We start from the raw sequence: 22062 nt of genomic DNA on the forward strand, positions 1-22062 counted from the left end.
AGACTGATGTATCATACATCGTTTCATGTCTTTGACTGACAAATATAAAAAAGAAAAAAAAGGGCTCTCTGCAGGGAGGGGAAGATAACTGGATTGAAAGTGGAGAGACCGCAAGAGGGTTGACAGCCAAATTGGCTGTCCAGAAACTGATCAAGATGTCAAGTCTGACTGACCCGTTGTCAGATACTGGGCAATTCATTTATAAACTTTGTTTTAAAGCATTTTAACAGTGCAGTCAGTGGTTATTAAATGGGAAAAGAGGAGATGATATTCAATAAAAGCCATGAGACTGATTCAAACTCTCGATGCCATGATGACTGGTTAATTCCCTAATCTCTACATGGATAACAGGCTCATTCACCCCCAGAATAACATCCAAGGTTCAACGCAAAGATACACCTGCACTACTCCTTACATTTTACTGAGTCATGCAATGTTTCAGTTTCATTAGCCTTTTCTGGTATGCCAGAAACGTTAACACTTTTCATATAATTCCTGGTGGGATCAAGTGGAAACTGAACTTGAGACCTCTCCATCATGTGACTCACATCACTGTCAGCCATTGTCTACTCTATACAACATAAATACTGTATGTGCACAGTGTATGCAAGAGGCATCCGTCTGTCCAAGTGGAAAGACGCCGTCCCTCCTTCTCACCTGTCGAAGGAGCGGAACTGCAGTGCAGGATCGTGTGCCGCATCGCCTACACTTCCCAGGAAGGCCGGCGGCAGGAGGCCGGGGTCCACCATGATGTCATCGGTGGGCGAGCTCACCAGGCTCCGCAGGATATCTTTGACGTTCTTGCCCTTGGAGTCTGCGGTAGGTCTGACCTCGGAGGACAGCGTAGAGAGGGCCTCTGAGATGGCATCAGGCCCGTGGGCAGACGACAGGCTCTCGCTCGCCTCGCTGGCGGCCCCTGAGGCACGGTCATCGACAATGCCCGAGTCACAGCGACGGAGCGAGACGCCATTCTCCAGGTCCGGTCCTCCAGTCGCAGAGCTACTGTCTTTGAGGAGACAAAGGAAGTGATGTCAACAATGTGGACTACGGCTGTGCCAATACATTTTACGAGGATTGGATATTATGCATATTTTGTGAGTATCTGAATAATCATTCTACATAATTCAGCCCCCACAAAACAAAACAAAAAACAGACCATATGGCTCTGTAAAACTACAGTAGGAAATGCCAACATGAAAAAGTTGTGTTTTAGTTAATAATAAAGTATGTAATAAAATATGGCAGTGTGCATAGGAAGTTTGGTGCCGATTGGTGCAGCAGTTTGTGAGATTAGCTCCACACACACACACGCACACGCACACACACACACACACACACACACACACACACACACACACACACACACACACACACACACACCTTTTATAGCCTTCCAAAAAGCCACACAGTAAAAATGCAGTGATTCTCATTACACCAACATTGTTCTCGTGAAGCAGTTTTCTTCATAAAGTGAAGTATTTATAAAGGTTGTTAAGTCCATTTGGCCAAAGGGGACAACTACCCCTGACATTCACTCCCACACAGCACTAGCCAAAACACCCACTAGCTGCCAGTGGCAGATTAACATGGGAGCAGGCCGAAAGCAGATACACTCTTCATCAGCTCTGCAATGCATGTCTGTGCAGTGAAAATATATTTTAAACTGTCTATACATTATTCGCACAAAGACTTTGAATATACGTAGGTGTACTTAGGTGTTAACACCTTCTAAGCCACGGGGAGCCCCTTAATGTTAAAACCGTACTATATCGCACATCCCCCCAGGGACTCTCAGCCACGTCGTACATTCCCGGACTTTGTCTTTAAAACCGGAATAAAAGCTTTTGATCCGAAAATCGGCGATCGTCTAACCTTCCCTAGTCACCACTCGTGCACTGATAGCTCATGCAGACCGTGCATGAAGCAGAGGTGACGTCAGCGCCTCTCCTTCTCCAAGGCTACTCCCAGCCATCAGTTTGCTGTCTGCACACTCGAGCTCCTACAGCAGCCATGCTTGGGGCTATGCTAGCGAAACTTTTCAGTTCTGTTCTTCAGTCACACATGGACTATTTGCGGGGACATTTACGTGAAAGGATCGCGCACGCGAAACGCACGGGGACATCGACTATCGGCCAAAACCCCCATTCTATCCCAACGGAAATCGAGAAAATCATGGTGAGTTACTGGCCTGGGGAAAAAAAAAAAAGAAAAAACAGCGGCGCTGTTCAAGATGGAGGGGCTGCGGGGTCATGTTTATAAACATAATATTATGTCTCAGATCACAATACAATAATAGAAATGTCACGGCTAATCTACCAACCACCATTCTATTTCGGACGTCAAGGTGTTAAGATGTAATCTGTGAGAAAACCTCAATTTTGAATTACAACACAACAAGGCATAAGCTCCAACCACCAGCCCATGTGTCGCCCCCAGAGTTAGAAATGGATACATTAACACTGAGGATTAGGGCTGTCGATTATTGACGATTATTTGTCACTCAAATAATTGCGATTATCGATTTAATTGTGTCTTTGTCGTTGACAATGACATTTATGTTTGGCTTTTAGCCTTTGAAGTTGCAAAGATATGACACATAACCTAAATATACAAAGAAATTACTGACATATTTGACAACTTTATACTTAAAAAAGAACATTGATAGTGGAAATAGCCGATCTACAAGCTCACAACGCGTCGCATCGCGAGCTTGTAGATCTGCTATTTCCACTATTTTTTACATTAAAAAAATATATATGAACATTTTTCAACATGGAAACGATTATGACGATTATGAAAAATAATCGCGATTATGTCAAATAATCGCGATTAGACGATTATGTAATAATTGTGACAGCCCTACTGAGGATTTGAATTTGCATCACCCAATAACAATAGCAACAACAACGTTGTGTGTCCAGTACCTGTGCTCCTGGCAGACTGGGAGCGCTGGGCTTGCTTCTTGTCGTTGTGCGGCTCTAGGATGTCCCGGTACTTGGACACCATGAGAACGGAGATGAAATAAACTACGGCTAGCGCCAGGAACTGAGCCTGTTTACTGTCCTCCTGAAACAAACACAAGCCACACTAAACACATCTGGACTCTTCCACTACAAAACACACAGACTGACAGAGAGACCAGCAGAAGATAGTCCACTGATGATATGGGGAGATGTATTTACTATTTAGCTCTGTGCGTGTGTGTGTGTGTGTGTGCGTGTGTGTGTGTGTATGTGTGTGTGTGTGTGTGTGTGTGTGTGTGTGAAACCAGTAGAAAACTAAAAAAATAATTACTGTCATTTGTGTCCTGGAATTCGATTTGACAAAAATACATTTATAAATCAACTTTGAAGCAGTGATAATAGCATTCTATACAGCAGGGTTCAACAATTAGTTTTCCCCAAGGGCCGAATTATGTCTAGGGTACCAAGCCGAGGGCCACAACATTGCAGGGGGCGACAGTGGCATTCCCGCTACTCCAGCGACAGTTCAGATATCGTCGTTGTCGGGTGAAAATCTTGTATGTCCAAAACCGTTCGTTTTGCATTTGTCATTTTAAAAATGATTTAAACTAGTGAAAACAGCCGATCTACAAGCACACAACGCCTCGCACCGCGAGGTGTTGTGTGCTTGTAGATCGTCTGTTTTCACTACTTTTGTGCGATGGCCTTGTATGATTTGCAAAAGAACGTACAAATTTGGAGATACAAGCTTTCCACCGACAAAGACGATATACTAGTGTTGTTGCTGCTCTTATACCACCATTATTACTGGGGTTGGTGTGGGCCAGACAGTAACCCCCCGCGGGCCGCAAATGGCCCGCGGGCCGCCTATTGGGGAACCCTGCTATACAGTATGCTGTGCGTGTTCAGTCTTAGCATCCGTGTGGTGACTAACGATATCTCTGAAGACCACGGCTCTCAGGCGGTTGATGTCCATATCCTGCAGCAGTCTGTCCAGGTCTCTGACTGGAGATGTGCCCCCTGTTACTGCATCAACTGGGCTCTGCACGCACACACGCACACGCACACACACACACACACGCACACACACACAAAGGGAAATAGGCTTTTTTAAGACTATTCTTAGTAAAACAGATCTGAGTTACGACTGTACTTGGATTGCTTTTTTTTTCTGTCTACACCAAAATCACATCAGCATAAATAGCCGATCTAGAGGATGCTATTTTTGACGAACGTTCCTCCCAGAATAGCAATTCTGGGATTCAAGTAAGGATTAGCCATATGAACCTCAGCATCCTTTTTTAGTTTTTGACCAATGGACGCCGTTTGATAGGCATGTTAAGTAGTATTTAAGTATTATTATTTGTATTATGACAAGATAATGGTGAGACAGTGACTGTTATAGACACTTTGTTTGATTTTTACCTCCGTCAACCATTGCTCTGTATAGTTGATGCTTCTTAATTGCTTTGTTTGCCTTGTTTTTTCACTGTACACAAAAATAAGTTATTTTTCATACTTCTACCTGTAACTTGTAACCTTAACTCATTGACTGCCAAGGCCCGAGTTTCCCGAGTTATTACAGTAGTCCCAGGCTGCCACAGCCCGAGTTTCCCGAGTTGGAAGCCATTTTGAAAAAAAAAAAAAAAAAAAAAAAATTTTTTTTTTTTCAAAAAATTTTTTTATAAAAAAAAATCTAAAAATGCCTCAAATGTATTAGGCATGATTGCAATTGCGAAATTGCATGTTTAGCCCCATAACAAACACATCTTTCAAAATGTCAAAAATGGCTGTTTTGTCTGACTTTGAAGGCTTGTATCTCATGAATGCCTGAACGGATTTCCAAGCGGATTTTTTTGTTTGAAAGCTGTTAAAAAGTACTACACATATGGTGCATGATCTAGGCATGGGCGTGCACGATCCGTGCACTAAAAAATTGATCCGTGCACTAGAAATTTAGGAAGGTGGCAGTGTTTGTTTTGACTGACTTTGAAGGCTTCTATCTCATGAATGCCTGAACGGATTTCCAAGCGGATTTTTTTGTTTGAAAGCTGTTAAAAAGTACTACACATATGGAGCATATATGGTGCATGGGCGTGCACGATCCGTGCACTAAAAATTGATCCGTGCACTAGAAATTTAAGAATGTGGCATCCTGGTACTTGGCGGCCATCTTGAAAAGGGCATTCAATGAGTTAACTGCTGTGATCATAACAACATAGTATAACATATAATCCTTCCAAAGGGCCATGTATAGATGGTGTCCCCGGTCAAAGAAGAATATACTGTAGGGTTAATTCAAACGCTTTTCAAAATAAATCAAGGAAACACACTCAAACACATTGTAAAGACTCATGTACACAGACATCATTACTCAAACACCTCATTAGATATACAGTACATGAGCTGATTTCCTTTTTTCTAATTTGTTTTCAATTGTTTCAAATCTTTTTTTTTTATTATTATTATTCTCTTAAAATGCTGGATAACATTCTGAATGTGAAAATGTGTAACTTATAGTCCATGTCTTTTTGGTTTAGAGATACAGATACCGGTAAGTCATCACTTTTCTCAGTTTTGTGGAGGCCGTTTTTAGCCAAAGGAATGTTTTTCATGCTTAACAAATGCTTGCAATGGATTCAGAATCATGAAAATCTCCTAGTTTGACCCCTCACATGTTACTGAAGCAGATTTATTTTTGCATTATTTTCCTGTATAGTAAAGTCCCCAACTTTGACTGGCTCCCACAAAGTTTCCCAAGGGAGTTGGGTTGGAAAAAATTCAGAGGTGATAGTAGACACCTTTATGAACACATTTGTGAAGAAATCTATTGGTAAGCATTTAGTTCCCAGATTGGTCAAAGACTCAGCTAACTTTCCCTAACTAAAGGATTGTGATTCCTGTCCACGATAGGTCTTAAAGATTTGTGCCATCAGTACGCTCATTTTTAAACCAGTAATGATGTTTATTAATCTCTATGCACTTGGAGGAGAAGGGTCAAGTTTCCGGACACAGGGAAGCTTCGTCTTCCCTGGAGACCCTCTGCATCCTTAACATAAAAGCTCGGACATACAGCCACTGCATTATAAATGAGTCTTTACACACCAGTTTCAGGGAAGAACACCACAAATTTACAGGAAGGTGCTGTATCAAATCTAAAATCCAATGACACAAGGCCTTGGACAGTGTAACGTATAGCAACCGGTGCGGTAATGCAATAAGATATGAGCTAATGCAATAACACTTTGTTGTTGGTGGTGTTGGTTGGGGCCACATAGGACACAATTTCTCCCAATTTACCAGGCTTGAAGATGGGAAACAGAAAAAGATGATGCTTGCATCTTTTACAGGTTATTTTTTGTACATGTCTACATTATGTAGTGCCACAGTGGAAATGACAAGACAGGGTCACCAATCACAAGGATACCTTCAAATTAGTCATCTTTAAGAAAAATATCAAGTCCCAATATCTCAATATATCTGACCAATAGCGGATTAAGAAGGAATTTCTGAGAAATATGTGCATTATTATTATTTATTATTTAATTAAAAAAAAACTACATTGACACTATGATGATCAACTCCAGGTCTGAGGAATCAAAGTGCTATTGGTTTTCATTGTATGCCCTTTAATCAGAGACAACTCTTTGATACACCAAGTGAATGAACTCCCTGGAACAATAGAATAAAAGTTACAGTAGTCTGGAGCTGCAGATTGACATGAGGAAATGCACTTGCCTGTGCGGGCATGGATTTAGCAGCTCCCAGCATGCTGCTGGGCATGACAGTATGACTGCAAGCAGAGCTCTCAGACGTGAGGTTAGCGTGCTGTTGGCACTCCAGACAGTTCCTCACCGCCATAGCACACACTGAGAGAGAGGGAAAGAGAGAGAGGAGGGTTAGGTTACATCCATCATACAAAAGAGTTAAAAATAAAGGGGAGCACACACCGGACTCGGAGGCATTATTGAACGAACCCACACCGACGGCGTCAGACGCACGCAGGCGCGGGTCTGCCACCTCGACCTGCCGTGCCAATACGCCGCTGTTCTATGTTTCCAGCGTTGCGTCCGGTGTGTGTTCCCCTTAATACTTTTTCCATAGAAATGGCTCTCAAAGATGGAGTGGAGGGAGGTGAGAGTTTACAGAGGTACGTTTGCGACAACACCCATAAATGGACCCATACGGTAACCCAGTTATATTAACCCTCAGGATTCTCCAGTGTCGAAGGTCCCTGGCTTGAGTCCCTGGACCAGTTGGAAATCTGAGTGGGGAAAGAAAGCCCTCCCCCAAAAAAGTACTATCAAGGTGACCTTCCAGTTGAGGTTGTACTGGACGGGTCCCATGTGTGTTTCACTGTATGAGTGTGGAGCAGGTTATTGGGCAGCTGTGCCCCGTCAACCTTTCCTGGACAAGTAATTGTTTTCACCCAGTTTCCCTACAGGATTAATTAATACAACTCATTTATCTTAAAGATTAAATAAATCCTCTATTAAAAAACACACAATCTTTAAAATAGAGAAATTATGGGTCTATGTAGAGATGACCTGCCCTCCATAATCATACTTCATTGACCGGGGGTTATAATGGTACCTTCTTTTTCACCTCTGCACTAAATGTCTTACATTGCCGATCTACATGTATAAATGCATCATAATGCAACATTGTGAGGTTGTAGGTTGGCCATTTTTGCTGAATGTTCTGACAGAAATGCTAGGGTTCATATGGTAACAAGAAAAGAGAGACCGGACCCAATAGCCTTGCAAGGAATACAAATACAAATAAATCTGGGTCAAAAGCTGTCTCAGGAAAAGGGAACAAACACCACATGAGGAAGAAGAGCTGAGATCAACAAAAAAAAGCAAAGCAGAAGAAAAAGAGGGTGGGCGACACAAGGTCAGCACTTCGGCTAACCCTGGCAGCATCGTTCACTCTTCCGTGCTCCACCTCTCCTCCAAGGTCAGTGCTCAGCCACCCCCCACACAACCCCCCGAATCACAACCTCAACACAGAGCTCCTTTAACAAATGACACTGCCAGCCGAGCAGGTAACAAAGCACCTCCCTCTGAGGCAGGAAATATCTGCTGTTTGATAACTCCGACTAGGGTTCAAGTCTCAATGGGGGCACTTACCATTTCTAATCTGATATATCGCGGTTCTACTTCTGCTTTGCTTTTCTTCTTTTCATTCTGCGCTTTGCGTTTTATATTTATCCCCTCTCTCGCATCGTTGTGTGCTTGACAACTGACAAATGTTAACTCTGAGCCGTTTAGATTAGGAGGGGTGGAATTATTCTGTCTGGAAATAGGCTTGCCTTTTCCATTAAGACTGTTCACTCATACCGCCATTTATAAAGGAGGGAGAGGCGGTAGAGGTAGGGAGGGGACGGAGAGCAGAGGAGCAGAGAGGCAAAACCTTGTTACAGTCTCCCAAAATCAGATTAGTTGCAGGCAATGGGGAGAGCGTACCTCATCAAATATTCATTTCATAACGGCTGCTTGCTAAAAGTGGCCTTGTAGTATTGCAGGCTACTGCTCTCCCACTGGCTATAGCAAAGATGTCGTCTGAGCCAAGAATCATTTCTGTTTGCTTAACGTGGCGAGGGAACAGGCGACCATTTTGTTTACGCCACTAACTGTATGAGGATCTAAGAGCAAAAACAGATACCTAGACATGCTCCATTACCTAAATGGAACAAAGGTTGGTGAAATAATTTAAATCATCATTGTGTGTGTGTGTGTGTGTGTGTGTGTGTGTGTGTGTGTGTGTGTGTGTGTGTGTGTGTGTGTGTGTGTGTGTGTGTGTGTCTGTGTGTGTCTGTGTCTGTCTGTGTCTGTGTGTGTGCATTTGCGCCCGTGCGTCCATGTACACGTGCGGCACACGTTGATTTGTGTGCGTTGGGAAGGCGCTCCCCTGTAAAATGAATAATGTAAGCATTTGAATATCTTTTATTCAGCTGGAGCAGGAGCCGGGCTCTTGAAGCTGTCAGAGAGAAACTTTAATAGAGCGAAGCAAAGGGTAGAAAGAGGCCCTGGGGCTACACCACTCTGCTGCACAGATCTGCAGTGCTCAACAGCACTACGCTCATAGATCTACATCGTTCTACTGCACTACACTGTTCTAATTTGTTTGGTTCATTGAGATAAGCAAGCAGTAGGTGGCACCAATCTTCTCCAGGTTAGATGTATATTATTAACCATTAACCATTTATTATTTAATGATTGTTTTTGTCCTAAATTTATATTTTTTTACAAACTATCCTGTCCGCTGAGCAGCGGATGACTTGCAGACAGCTTGTTACAGACAGTGCTTGAATTGGGCCATTACTCACTGGTATAGAATACCGGTTCTGCTGACTTCGTTTGACCTGAACATTACTATAACAAATATTACTTATATAATTACTTATCACCTCTTACCGGTGAATCTAGGTATTGTGATATCACAAGTTCACAGAGGTTACCATATATGGAGACTATTCTACTGTGTGGAGCGATGCACAGAGTGAAAAGTCAGTCGGAAACAGATCTCCAAACAATATCAATAAATCTGCACCGGATGTATTAACCGCACCCAGGTATGCATTAACCGGGTTGGGTACATTCCCAACTAGCCTTGTTCCCGACTTGCATCGTGCACAAACCTATCATCTTTGTAATAAAGTTCAGTTCTCACATCGCATTCTACGAGTGGTCAAATTAAGTTCTGAAGTTCTTGCATTTTGCAACACGTTTACCTTCATAGTTCTACAGCACTACAGTATTCTTTGAGACACACACAGGGGTATTTCGGAGCTGCACCTCTCTACAGCACTACACTGTTCTACAGTACATACAGTAGCAGTACCACTCTACATCAATACACCGTTCTACAGAGCTACACCACTCAGCGCTCTACTCCTGTTCTCACAACGTGAGTGTTGTCATGGAGCGAGGTTATAATAACAAGATAAGAGAATGCTGATATGAGCTGAGTGAGGGGGGGGGGGGGGTAGACAGTCAGAGTAGGGAAGCGAGCAGAGGAAGGCGGGAGGGGGGGGGGGAGGGTAGGTCAAACTAGCTACAGGGAGCCATGACTGAGGCTGATATACAAGAGCCTCCTGCAGGCTGATAGGATGCAGATCGATGACCGAGAGGAGAGGAGAGGAGAGAGGGTAAGAGGAGGAGATAAGAGAGGAGGAAATGGAGAAAGCAGAGGGGATGGAAATACAGAGAATGACAGTGGGAAAGATGACAAATCTGGTTGGTTCAGAAGCAGGGGGGGCAGACAGACAAGACAAGTCAGACAAGACACACGGACTGTGTCCCGGGCCAGTGTAATAACTGGGTGCACTACAAATCCCGAACCTATGAACCTATGAGGCAGAATGAGAATGTACTGTAGGAGAGAGGTACTCAGGGAAGGAAAGATGGAACATTTTGAAGGAGGAAATAGTATCAGTGAGATAGAAAGGAAAGACAGACAGGGCGACAGGCGTGCAGGCATAGAGACGGCATCCCTACCCAGGCGAAGGCACTGTCTGAGGATGCCCCCAGACGACATGTTCTTCTCTGCCTCTATTTCTGTGAAGTTGAGGGAGCTGGCGAAGATGAGGACGTCCACCAGGTTGACGAGTCGGTGGAGGAAGGTGACCGAGGCCTCCACTGCCAGGCCCTGAGACGGTTCGATGTTTTCCAGCTCATGCTGTCAGCAGAGAGAGGGCGAAATATGGCCATGAGTTGCTTGACATGGAACTTCTTAGCCAAGCACTCTGATGGCCAATTATATGGTAATTAAACAAGCGGAGGATTCAGCCAAGCAATCTGGTTGATCAGACCGATTCCAACTGTGCTCTTGTGGTAACCAGCTTATGAGATATACTGTGTGTGTGTGTGTGTGTGTGTGTGTGTGTGTGTGTGTGTGTGTGTGTGTGTGTGTGTACTACTATATATATATATATATATATATATATATATATATATATATATATATATATACTTTTCAAATATTACCCATCCAATCAAAAGCAGTCAGGGGCCAATTAAAGCCTTAATTTATCACATCCCATTTCAAATCCGATTACAGACCAAGAACTGTCCAGATATAATTAAATTAGAATGGAACTGAACCTCAGCCAGCCATCTTCCCAGACAGGCCGGTCGACTAAATGGAAGAGTATTGATAGAAGCTAGGAGTCATGTTACACTAGAGAGCTACAGTGGCTGGAGGTCAGACCATACAAAAACACAGTAACCCTGTTAGCACAAGGCTAACTGTAGTCTAATGTGATTGGGAAAGGTCAATGTGGACATATGCCACGCCCCCCTTGACAGAGCTCATAGTGGGATACAGTCAGAGATGGATGGATGCACGCACACACACACGCACACACACACACACACACACAGGCAATAAACATAATATTCGGACAGAAAGAGACACTTAAATACAAGATCATCTCCTTGGTTGGAAGACGCCCCCTAGTCGTCGTTTGAGATCAAGGCTGCCGCCACGGTGTCGTCAGCAAACCTTACAATGGTGCGTGAGCTGTTTCTGGCCACACAAGTCACACTTTTCCATGTTTTCCATGCATGGCGTCGCACAACCAAGTATAAATAGCAAGCATAGAGAAAACCGTCACAGGGACTCACGGAGGAGGAGGTGGCGGCAGAGAGCAGAGGTAGGATGCCTCCACAGGCCATGATGAGGTTGTCCACAACCTGAGAGATGAGGTGGACCGTGTTGTGCACAAACACCACGTTCTCACTGCTGTTCACAAAGTCTAGCACCGTCTTCGTAGAGTGACTGAGAGGGAGAGAAGGGGAGGAACAGAGGGTTTTTAAAGTGAATGATACATATTTACATTTGGTACTCATATTACCAGCTAAGAAGGAGATTTCTGATTGAGCAGAAAATACTTGGAAGATAAATGCCAGTCAAGTGTCAAGTGTCAGGTCATGGTGACCCTACCTCCTCCACATCTGAACATCTGTCTCGATGGAGAACAGCAGGTCGGTGAGGAACCGTTGGTGCATGTTGGACCAGCGGAACTCTGGGATGCGGAACATGGTGGAACGAGATGATGAGGCACCGCCCTCTCTGGCCGCGTCGGCTGCCTCCGCAGCAGCTCCTAGTGATGCCGTCGCGGTTGCTGTCTGGCCTTGAACCTGCAGACACACCAACAGTACAAATACAAGGTTTGGCTTTAACAGGACGTTGACTTTTATAGAGGGTATGCATGTGACATCATCATACCCGGAAGTTATGCGGGAACGCCTACTGAGTGGAAAAATATACCTTCTGGCCTTGACAGCCCATACATCCAAACAGAAAAGTCCTATCTGATTGCAATAGACGATGTTAAACTCACTTTGCCCCTCACTTTGCCACTCGATTTGCCATTCACTTTATGCATGCGCAAATTGCGCATACCCTCTATATTGCAACTTATTAATGCCTAAAAATCATGATATAAAGTACACAAGTAATTATGCACTTCACTTCACAGTACAAACTGCAGTTTTTGGCTGTGTTTTTCTAGTCAATTCTTATAAGAAATATCAAAGCATTTTTATGTAAACATGTGAAAATAGAAACAAAAGCTAAGGCATTCTGACTCATACCTGTACACTCACAGACGCCTCCTTCAGCTCGAGTCTCTCTGTGTCCGAAGCCACATTGGACACATCGAGCCTGGCGATCTTAATATCGCTCTTGATCTCTTTGTTCTTGGTAACAGAGTCTGTGTTCTTCTGTGTGTCAGCACTAGGGGGTGTTGTGCTGGTGTCTGGGGCGTTGGCCTCAGTGACCTGGGCTTTATCTGCAATGCTGGGGGCGGCGGCGGCGGACTCTGCGGTAGGTTGGGGAGGTGAGGAAGATGGAGCGTCTTCGGAAGGTTCTGCAGTCTCCTGGTCTGTAGAGGGCAGCGTGGCATCCGGCGGTGGCAGCTCTGTAGCAGGGGCGTCAGGTAGGGGAGAGGGATGCCTCTCTTCACTGTGTTCCTCTTTGGGAGCTTCCGAAACCTCTTGGTCCAGTGTTTCAGCTGGTGTTTCCGAACTCTGACTCTCCAAAGCAGACCCGTCACTCATTTCGCCTTGTTCACATTCTTGGCTTTCCTCTTTTGTGATACACTCTTCCCCGTTCTTCTCCTCCTCAGCTATTACCTCCGGATCCTGCTGCTCGTTGCTCTCACTCTCTTTCTCTTCTTTAGCGTCTACTCCCTTTTTCCCTTCCTCTCCTGTGAATGCAGTGATAAAGGATGACTCCTCACAGTTTTCATCGAGGTAACTGGTGCCGACCTGGTCACTAATAGACGACACTTCCACAAGGTCCTCGTTTAAGAAGGAGGCTCCACCCACCATGCTGGATTCCGCAGAGGCCCCCGGGGTCTCTAGAGAACCATCGCCTTTAACCTCTGGCTCCACTGCAGGAGCCTCTGGTTCTTCTAGTTCTTCTATGTCTTCCAAGGAGTCTCCTTTGTTTGTGTCACCGTCACTTTCAGAGGATTTCTCATCATCGGCTAGAGATATTTCTGTACCGTCAGCTTCTGACGTTTCACCGGTTTCTCCCGCCACGTTTGTGTCCTCTAGTCCTTGTTTTGCTATTTCGTCAATTTCAGTCAGGGTGCTAGGTGTGCCAGCTGTCACATTGACGTCGACCTCGGTGGTGGACGGAACAGCAATCGTCTCTTCCTGGTTGGTCTCTGCACTCGTCTCCTCTCCCTCTTCTTTTACTTCGTCTTGTGAGGTTCTTTTTATCATGGCAGCTTCAGCCTCTTCTTCAGCTGAGCCGGCTTCAGCGTGTAGGTGTGGGTCTTCCTCATCGTTCCTGGCCAGGATGTTGGAGACGGTGATGGTTGCTGGTTCCCTCTCACCGGAAGCCTCCTCTGGGCTGGAGGAGGAGAGGGTTTCATTGGGCACTGAGGAAGGCATATCTAGAGCCCCTATGGAGGACTGAGGGTCCACAGTGAGTTCAATGACAGTAGACGGGGCAGTCTCCTCTAATTGTTCCCCGTTAGCACCTTCCAAGGTCTCTGAGGCATGGCTGGCTCCAGAGACGGTGCGGATGGTGCTGCCGGAGCCCGCAGACTCCTGGTGCTGGTACTGACGGAACATACGTGAGAGGTTCTCCTTGTGCTGCTCAAAGGTTACCTGTAAACAAAGAACACATGGTCCTCAGAGTTACAACAGGGGGTCCCTTCAAATCTTGTATGATAGAAACCTTTTTCTCCTTTTTATATTAACCACTTGTCTTGAACTCTAGCATCCATATTCTGAGAACTTTAAAGAGGTTTGGTGTAGAGAGTCAAAGGTCAAGTTTAGTTAAGTGGTTAAATATCTGAAAACACAAATTGACATGAAAATAATAATAATAATAATAATTATGATTGTGCTAGCAAACAATGAAACTATATGGAGTCTATGAACAGGTTGTGGGTTCATCTCTCTCTCTCAACTAAGGAGTCCTTGGCCTGAAAACGTTGATAAACAAAGAAACTAGAATAAAGTTGGATTCAATGGCGTTCACTCTATTAGCGTTGATTCAAGATATCGCTAAACGTTGTATCTTCATATTTGATATTGATAAAGTAATTTAAATCAACCCAACTGAACCAAAGTGGTTTGAACTGACTGGCATTGCCATCCTTTCATGCCAGTGCTCTCCATCCAAGTGGGCATTAGCTTAAATTCTGGCCTACAAGAATGTTCATGGGGTCATCAAATAGAGTTTTCCTATCTTGTGTGGAGATTGTGAACATTTCGTCCAAATGGTGACACTCAAGGAAAGGGTGCATTTTCCAGGCAGCTGTAAATTCTCTATCAATCCAGCAAGTAGTTCTTAAGATTTTCGTCCAAAGACGGACTTAGTCTGGAAGTCAGACAATTCTGCTAGAGCAAAAAAAAAAGAAAGCCAGGCAAAAAAGAAAATCAAAAACACCCAACATTACAGGTCTAATTACAGGCCTATCAGTCTTCCACCCATCAGATACGCTAAGACATAACTAAGACTGCTCGTCTATAATGACAATGGTCTGCGTTGACATTTGAGGAAGAGCCTTTCCATGTAAGCAGTCATAGATAAGCAGCAGACACTGTTAGTTGCGTGTCTGCTTGCTGTGCAGAGTGCGTGTCCGGCATCGGCAAATCCTCCTACACCCAATTTAAGACCCTGCATTAATCAAGCAGCCTCATAGGACAGAAAGTCAAAGACCGACTGGCGAGGGTGCAGAGGAGATTGTGAGTGTGAGTGTGTGTGTGTGTGTGTGTGTAGGTGGATTGTGGGGGATGAAACTAGAGCCACTTTGCAGCATTTTCACCTGAGGCTATTTAGACAGAGAGATGGAGAGAACATTGCAACAGACGGAGAGATCAAAAGGTAGAGAGAAAGAACTAAGACAGCATGGTTAATGTAGACGGGACAGAAGTGAGGAAGAAAGGAATGGAAGAGAGAGAGAAGCTGATTATTTGTAATTAATTAGGCGTTATTGTTCTAAATTAGCCGGCTACACGGGTGCCCATTAATCTTCTGCAGGGAAGCAGTGATTGGTAATCCATAGCTCACAGCCTGCACCACTATCCCTCTTGCTTCTGTCTATCCTTAGCTCCTCTTTTGCAGTCTTTCCCTCCAGCTCCCATCTCTGCCTTGCATTTATTTAATTGTTTTCCTCTCTTAACTCCCCATTCCATCACACTCTCACCCTCTTCTCTTTCATTCTCTCTTTCTACCCCTCCCTCTCTCTCTCTCTCGCTCTCTCTCCCCATCTCTCTTACAGCTGTAGCGATCACACAGCGATCCCCTTCCACCCCATTAGCTCCGGCTTAATTTGCCATTTTGCATTTCTTGCAATTAAAAGGCTGCATTTACAGGACACAGTGTGCACTCCTAAGGAAATTGTGCCTGAAGTGCAGTACAGCACAGTGCATAACGTCATGGGCTCAGGATGCAGCCTGCTACATTAAGATGATGTATGCTGGCCTTAAAAAGGGGCACTCGGTAACAGATCCAGTTACCATTAGATGGAGGCAGTGTGCATCGTACGACTCTGTGGTTTTTTAAAAACAGGCGCTTCGCCCTCCTCGCTACAATATATAAGAAAATGCCTTGGGTGGCCCCAGACATCAGTGCAGATCTAATCTAATTTCATTCTGCTCCGTGACTCGCCTGCACTCCTGGTGGGGCTATGGAAAAATGTTATGGTAATGTAGGAAACCGTGGTGGGCTCCTCTAATGTGACAGCTAACATGGTATTAACTGGACACACAGAGCAGCCAGATCATACAAATGATTTGAAATGGCTCTGCGCAAAGGGACACCAATGTAAACAAAACAAAAAAAAGAAACAGCTGGCATACTGTACTACGGTTCTTCAAACTACCAACGTATACACAGGCCTCACCTGTAGGTCTGCAATGTTTTAAAATGTTTTAAAACAGCAAATGTTCCACTTCTACTTCCCGACAGTCCAAGAATAGTGAAGTATGTCATGCAACCACCGATATTATTTAGACATAAAAAATATATAAAGGTCCACACACTGGTTAGATACTCCACTTTATTATGCTATAACGCACAATAAACAGTAAACAGTAAAAAGTACAAAGTGTGCTGACCTTACATATTTTTATGTTGATCTTCTGTTTGTCCTGCACCAGGACACTGAAGTGGGAATATATGTGCACTTCCTTATTTATTCCATATTATCCTGAAACGTTTCACAACTCAATATTGTATGCCACAAAATATGAATTGAAAAATGATGATACAGTACGGTAGTTTCTTTTCTCTCTCTCTCTCAAGTAGATGTATTAGGCTACATCTTTGAATGATGTAATGGATATAAAGTGAACATACAGTGCAGCCTCCAGCGGTTTGCCTTTCTTTGTTTCTCCACCTAGACACAGTCTAACAGATCTGGGACCAGCACGGGCCGCAGACCGCAGCCTACGCGGTGAAGGCCGCAGTGGCTCAACGCTGGTCCAGGGAGACCCCCGCAGTAGTAGCCTGGGAGTCCCCATTTAGATCAATAGATAGGGAGCAACCGCAAAACAAAGGGGAAACGGGGAAGGCAGCAGGGCCTCTAATCCGATTAGCTAAATGCAATTCCTCCTCCGAAAATCAATGTCGTCTGCTGCTGCAGTCCGGCCGACTGTTTGCTCTCTTTTCACCTACTCTCTCTCGGTTCCTTGGTTAACCATTTTCTTCGGGTTTTTATTTTACTAACCCTGTCTATATAAGAACCCTCTTGAGATTTGACTCATTAAGGCTAACTAATACTATTTCTCTTATCCAGAGAGACATTCTACAGTAGAACTTGACATTTCCATGACCCTAAAAGGATCGTGCATCAGAGCCTTGCAAGGATACAAAATGGGAGACGTTAAAACTATGTCACAAGGAAGAATTCTTTGTTATTGTTTTTCTAGAACCGGGCTCTGTTACACTGTGCAGGGGAAGAGAATGAGAGAGATGGAATACTGATTCAGCAAGGAGAGGGGATGTGAGGTGATCTCAAAGAGACAAGGACTACATTACAACAGCTCTCTCTTCTGAGCTTTGGTTGGCGTTGAATGAGACGTCATTTTACACTAGTCATGTGCCTACATATACATATACGTACGCATCAGTGGCCATGTGCCTACATATACATATATATACGTACGCATCAGTGGCCAATCATAATTTGATTCCCAGCTTATTAAGACTTAAAGCTTGACCACCGTCGATTCAATAAACAAGTAGTTTCACTGCTAGACCCCCAAATAGCCTGGTGCAACCAGTGGTCTTGTTGTGTTCTCCCATAATAGTTTCTCACACTGTTGCGAAAGAGGAGGGAGCCAAACTTGAAAATTGGTCAGCCATAGGAAAAGTATGGCTTTAAGATTAGTTAACTCATTCTTCAATGAACAACCTGCCTGTAGAAACAATAGAATTAATTTTCAGCTATTATCTGGTGCTGGTCAATGCACCTCTACAGTATGTTCTCTTTCCCCCCTTCTTTTGTGTGCTTATTGAAACCCTGAGAGAACAACAGCAGCGTGTGTGTGTGTGTGTGTGTGTGTGTGTGTGTGTGTGTGTGTGTGTGTGTGTGTGTGTGTGTGTGTGTGTGTGTGTGTGTGTGTGTGTGTGTGTGTGTGTGTGTGTGTGATGTCTCAATAAAACAGCCTTGATCTGAGATTTATGTCCAAGCTGTTTAACCCCATGTGTGAATGAACTGAGAACTAAGGTATTTTTCTTTAGGCAATTAAAACTCAGTTACTGCCAATTAAATATGCCCTCGAGTGGCATTATTGCCAGAAAATCTCCATAGACTTCCATGTAATTTATAGTGCACAGATCATGCACGCCCATGCACAGATCATGCACCATGTTTGTGCAGGCTGTTCACAGCTTTCAAACAAAAAAAAAAGATTGGAAATCCGTTCAGGCATTCTTGAGATAATAGCCATTATGTTTTACATTATGTAAGCAAAGATGGCTGCCCTGTATGAAAGATGGGGTTGTATGGGGGGTGGAACATGCAAAATCGCGATTGAAATCATGTTTACTAGATTTAAAGTGCAATTCTACACTTTTAACAATTCATTCTACTAGACCTTACCCGTTCGAAGATATGTGCTGCAAAATATGTGCAGAGTGTGGCTTATGGGGAAAGTAACTGTAACTGGTGCGTGCGTGAGAATATGTGGGAGCATCATAATGTAAGGAGCAGCCCATGGAGGAGTGTAGAGAGAGAGAGAGAGAGAGATAACATTCCTAACTGTGAGAGAGGTGTGTGTGGGCCCGGGGCTACAGATCCCATGGCCTGGAGGAACGGACCGTAACCCTGACAACAGGCTGTAGAGCTGTAGAGATGAGAAAGGCTAATAAATAGCTTGAATTCGGGAAAAATTAAATTCGGGCTCCGTCACCGTGTGTATAATGCTAATGGCCAATGCCATGTTAAATTTTAGATCAGTCGCTGAAGCGAGTGAATAGATAATGCATTGTGTGACTGACTGACTGACTGACCTCTCTCTCTAATTATAGTATGGATTCCAGTTGCAAAAGGAGTAAACCTTTACAGCATAGATAGAGTATATACTGTATATGAATGCCAGTTTTACACTAGATATTGATGCCTCTACCTACTATAAAGTACAGATCTATCCATCCATGTCCGAGGCCCTGCATGTTTAACTTTCCATTCCACAAAAGCTATGTTTAAGGGCAATTAAAAAGCAGTTCCCTGAAGTTCCTCCGTCAACACACAGTAAATTACCACAAAAAAAAGAAGGTAAAATTTTTCATTTTTACAGCATTTTGACGGATCTATTTGTAAGGAGTGTTTGTTGGTTGTCATGTAAATGCAGTGGTGCTCTGCCAGCAGGGTAATGAAGTGAGCAGACAGCGAGAGGCTGAAGGACACAAGCTCCTTCATGCACTGATCCCTCTGCTTCTGGAGGACTGTCCTTCACTCAACTCCTCAGCTACCGGAGGAGAGGGCCACCTTGGGACACACTCTGACTGTGTGTGTGTGTGTGTGTGTGTGTGTGTGTGTGTGTGTGTGTGTGTGTGTGTGTGTGTGTGTGTGTGTGTGTGTGTGTGTGTGTGTGTGTGTGTGTGTGTGTGTGTGTGTGTGTGTGTGTTTTAGGGGAGTCTGTCGTGTCAGCAGACCCACCTGCAGGAACAGCTGTCCGTTCTGACACACACATGCAGATACCTGCGGTCATACTGGCAGACATACAAGGATACACAAACGTACCTGCATGCACATATGCTTGCATGCAACATAGACACACACAGATGTACATGCATACACACACACACTCACACATTTTATCTGATTCGTAGTCGGTTATACAAGGGTTATACTATAACCTGCCTACACAGAGCTTCAATGCCTAAACCATCTTGTATCAGCGGCTTCAGCTTCAGTTCTGAGCAAAATTCAACTAAGAGAGAATATCATGGAAGTGGGAAATCTCAAAGCCAACCTAAACTTGCGTCCCAATTAGTACAGCATATCGTTACTGTCAGGCAGAAACATTTTATCTCAGTTTTTTTGAGGATCTGTACTTTTAAAGTAAAATGTAAATGCTCTACTTTTACTCTCTGAGTAATTTAAATTGTAAATACTCTACTTTTACTTTGAGTAAAAAAAAAACACGGACAATGAGTAGGAGTAAATGAAATTCAGGATTTTGACATACTTGTGAAAGCATTGGGACTGATGTCATGAGCGTGTCGCTGTTTCTACATGTCATCTTTTCGACAACCAAACCTAACCCAAACCCTAACCTCTGTGGGGTGAGGCGCTATCCTGCCAACGCTCTGTTGTCGAAATGTTGCGCTACCGCTAACCCCAGCAGGTGGCAGTAGTGCAGGATTATGTGACGTGTCAGACCATGAATATTTGGTTGAGGTTGTTTTAGATCATTAACAGTTCTGCTTTGGTTACCTTACCTCTCAGCTGAGAATGCAGCCCATCTAATGCCCAGATGTAGAGGGATTTATCTAGTTCAGAGATATGGATGGGACCCATAGGGCTCTATTTACGTCCATGCCTTACCCTTTATCCCTAAACTTATTGTACTTAAAATATGTTAAAATAAATAAATAAATGTGATATTGAAAGTGGTTTTCCGAATAGTAGTTTTCTGTTCCTGGTTAATGACATGATTGATATAATTTGGGACAGCTTAGGTAACATGTAACGTGTGACATGTAATTAATGTACTTTTTACTTTGAGTAGGATTTCTCAGTACTCTTTCCACCTCAATACGTATGTCCCACTCTTGGCTCATTGGCCAGACTTCACAGGATGCTTAATTATTTTTTTATTTATTTTTTTAGATTTGTTTTTGGGCTTTTTATGCCTTTTTTTGATAAGATAGTAGACTGACAGGAAATGGGGAGAGAGATGGGGAATGACAATTTAATTCATAAAAAGCACCGCTCACCTCACACTGGGTGTGATTTTTCCCCCCATTAACAGATACCCTTTTTTTCCTCAAAAGTAGAAAAGACAGAACAATCCATAAGGTGGGAACAAGAGCTTGTTGAATGGCCATTTTTTATATTTTTTAAAGAGTTTGGGGTAAATATTGAAATGCCCAAAATAGGGACAACAGGTTGAAAGTGGTAAACCACCGTCTGTGGTTAACAAATGAAAAGCATTAACAAGAAACTATTCTATGATTTTTCACAGGTTAGTAGAAACGTGGCAGGGAAGCCCCAAAATCGAAAAACTATGTTGGCAGTCAATGAGTACAAATATGAACAGGATTACAATGTCATAAAACTAAATCTAGTTTTGGTTCATTTTATTTTAATTAGAGACTGGCCTTAAATGTGTTCACAAGCCTCACATGGTCACACTGCCACGCAAACTCTGCAGAGTAAGAAAACAGGCAGAGAAAGCGTGTTCATTCTGTTCCGTATCCCTCACAGACCAGAAAACGCAAAAGGCAGGAGCGTTAATTTCATATATTTTAACTAAACTATTTACCAGCTAACAAAGGATGTGTTAAATGAGTTTACAATGAGTTTACAATGAGTAAACTTGGGCGTTTATCTAGAAAACGTTTTAAATGTTTGCCCCAAGGGAATGTATTTAATGTCTTCATGCTGCAAGCTTACAGGCCTATGTGCATGTCCTGTCTTCAGTGCGTGAGTGCTGTTGACAAACTGACAAATAGTTCCGCTACATTTACAAGCTTAAAACTAGAATTTGCATCCAAACTGGGAAACCGCATTTACAGGTCAGCAAGGGAACAACTGTGTTTTATTGCAATAGAAGAGAACCTCTAACCATTTAAGAACCAAGATCTTGACAAAAGAAATGTCCTTCTCACACATCAGTGGGTCCATGGTATCTGTGCAGAACCGTGAACATTAAATCAGAGCGTGAGCAGTGTATCTTCACATAAAAGATATGCAGGATGTGCATACTGTATGTATGCATGTATATGTATGTATTTGTGAATGTGTGTATGTATTTATCAGAGCCTCCCAGTGGGATGCTTGTATTTATGAGGCCTTGTTTCTGTGATTGTTCAGACACAGTGGAGATGAATATTCAATGAGCTGAGAGAGAGAACAGGGCTTCCAGGAGCCCAGGAGAGACCATCAGCTGCTCTC

General features: G+C 43.6%; 1 protein-coding gene across 5 annotated transcripts in view; it reads right to left on the bottom strand.

The window, feature by feature from the left end:
- lrba (LPS-responsive vesicle trafficking, beach and anchor containing) overlaps positions 1-22062 on the bottom strand; it is a 359744-nt gene that overhangs the window by 249345 nt on the left and 88337 nt on the right. For 4 of the 5 annotated variants that reach the window (XM_080722063.1, XM_080722062.1, XM_080722064.1 and 1 more), the window contains exons 22-29: positions 12566-14092; positions 11913-12109; positions 11594-11747; positions 10466-10646; positions 6702-6832; positions 3898-4005; positions 2925-3066; positions 658-1006 (exon numbers count right to left, since the gene is read on the bottom strand). In XM_080722063.1, the coding sequence (XP_080578189.1) occupies positions 658-1006; positions 2925-3066; positions 3898-4005; positions 6702-6832; positions 10466-10646; positions 11594-11747; positions 11913-12109; positions 12566-14092 (2789 nt within the window). The remainder of the gene's footprint in view (positions 1-657; positions 1007-2924; positions 3067-3897; positions 4006-6701; positions 6833-10465; positions 10647-11593; positions 11748-11912; positions 12110-12565; positions 14093-22062) is intronic. The other variant, XM_080722061.1, reaches the window with a different exon arrangement.

Source organism: Nannobrachium achirus (genome assembly GCF_963921795.1).
Source record: "Nannobrachium achirus genome assembly, chromosome: 3".
NCBI lineage: Eukaryota > Metazoa > Chordata > Actinopteri > Myctophiformes > Myctophidae > Nannobrachium > Nannobrachium achirus.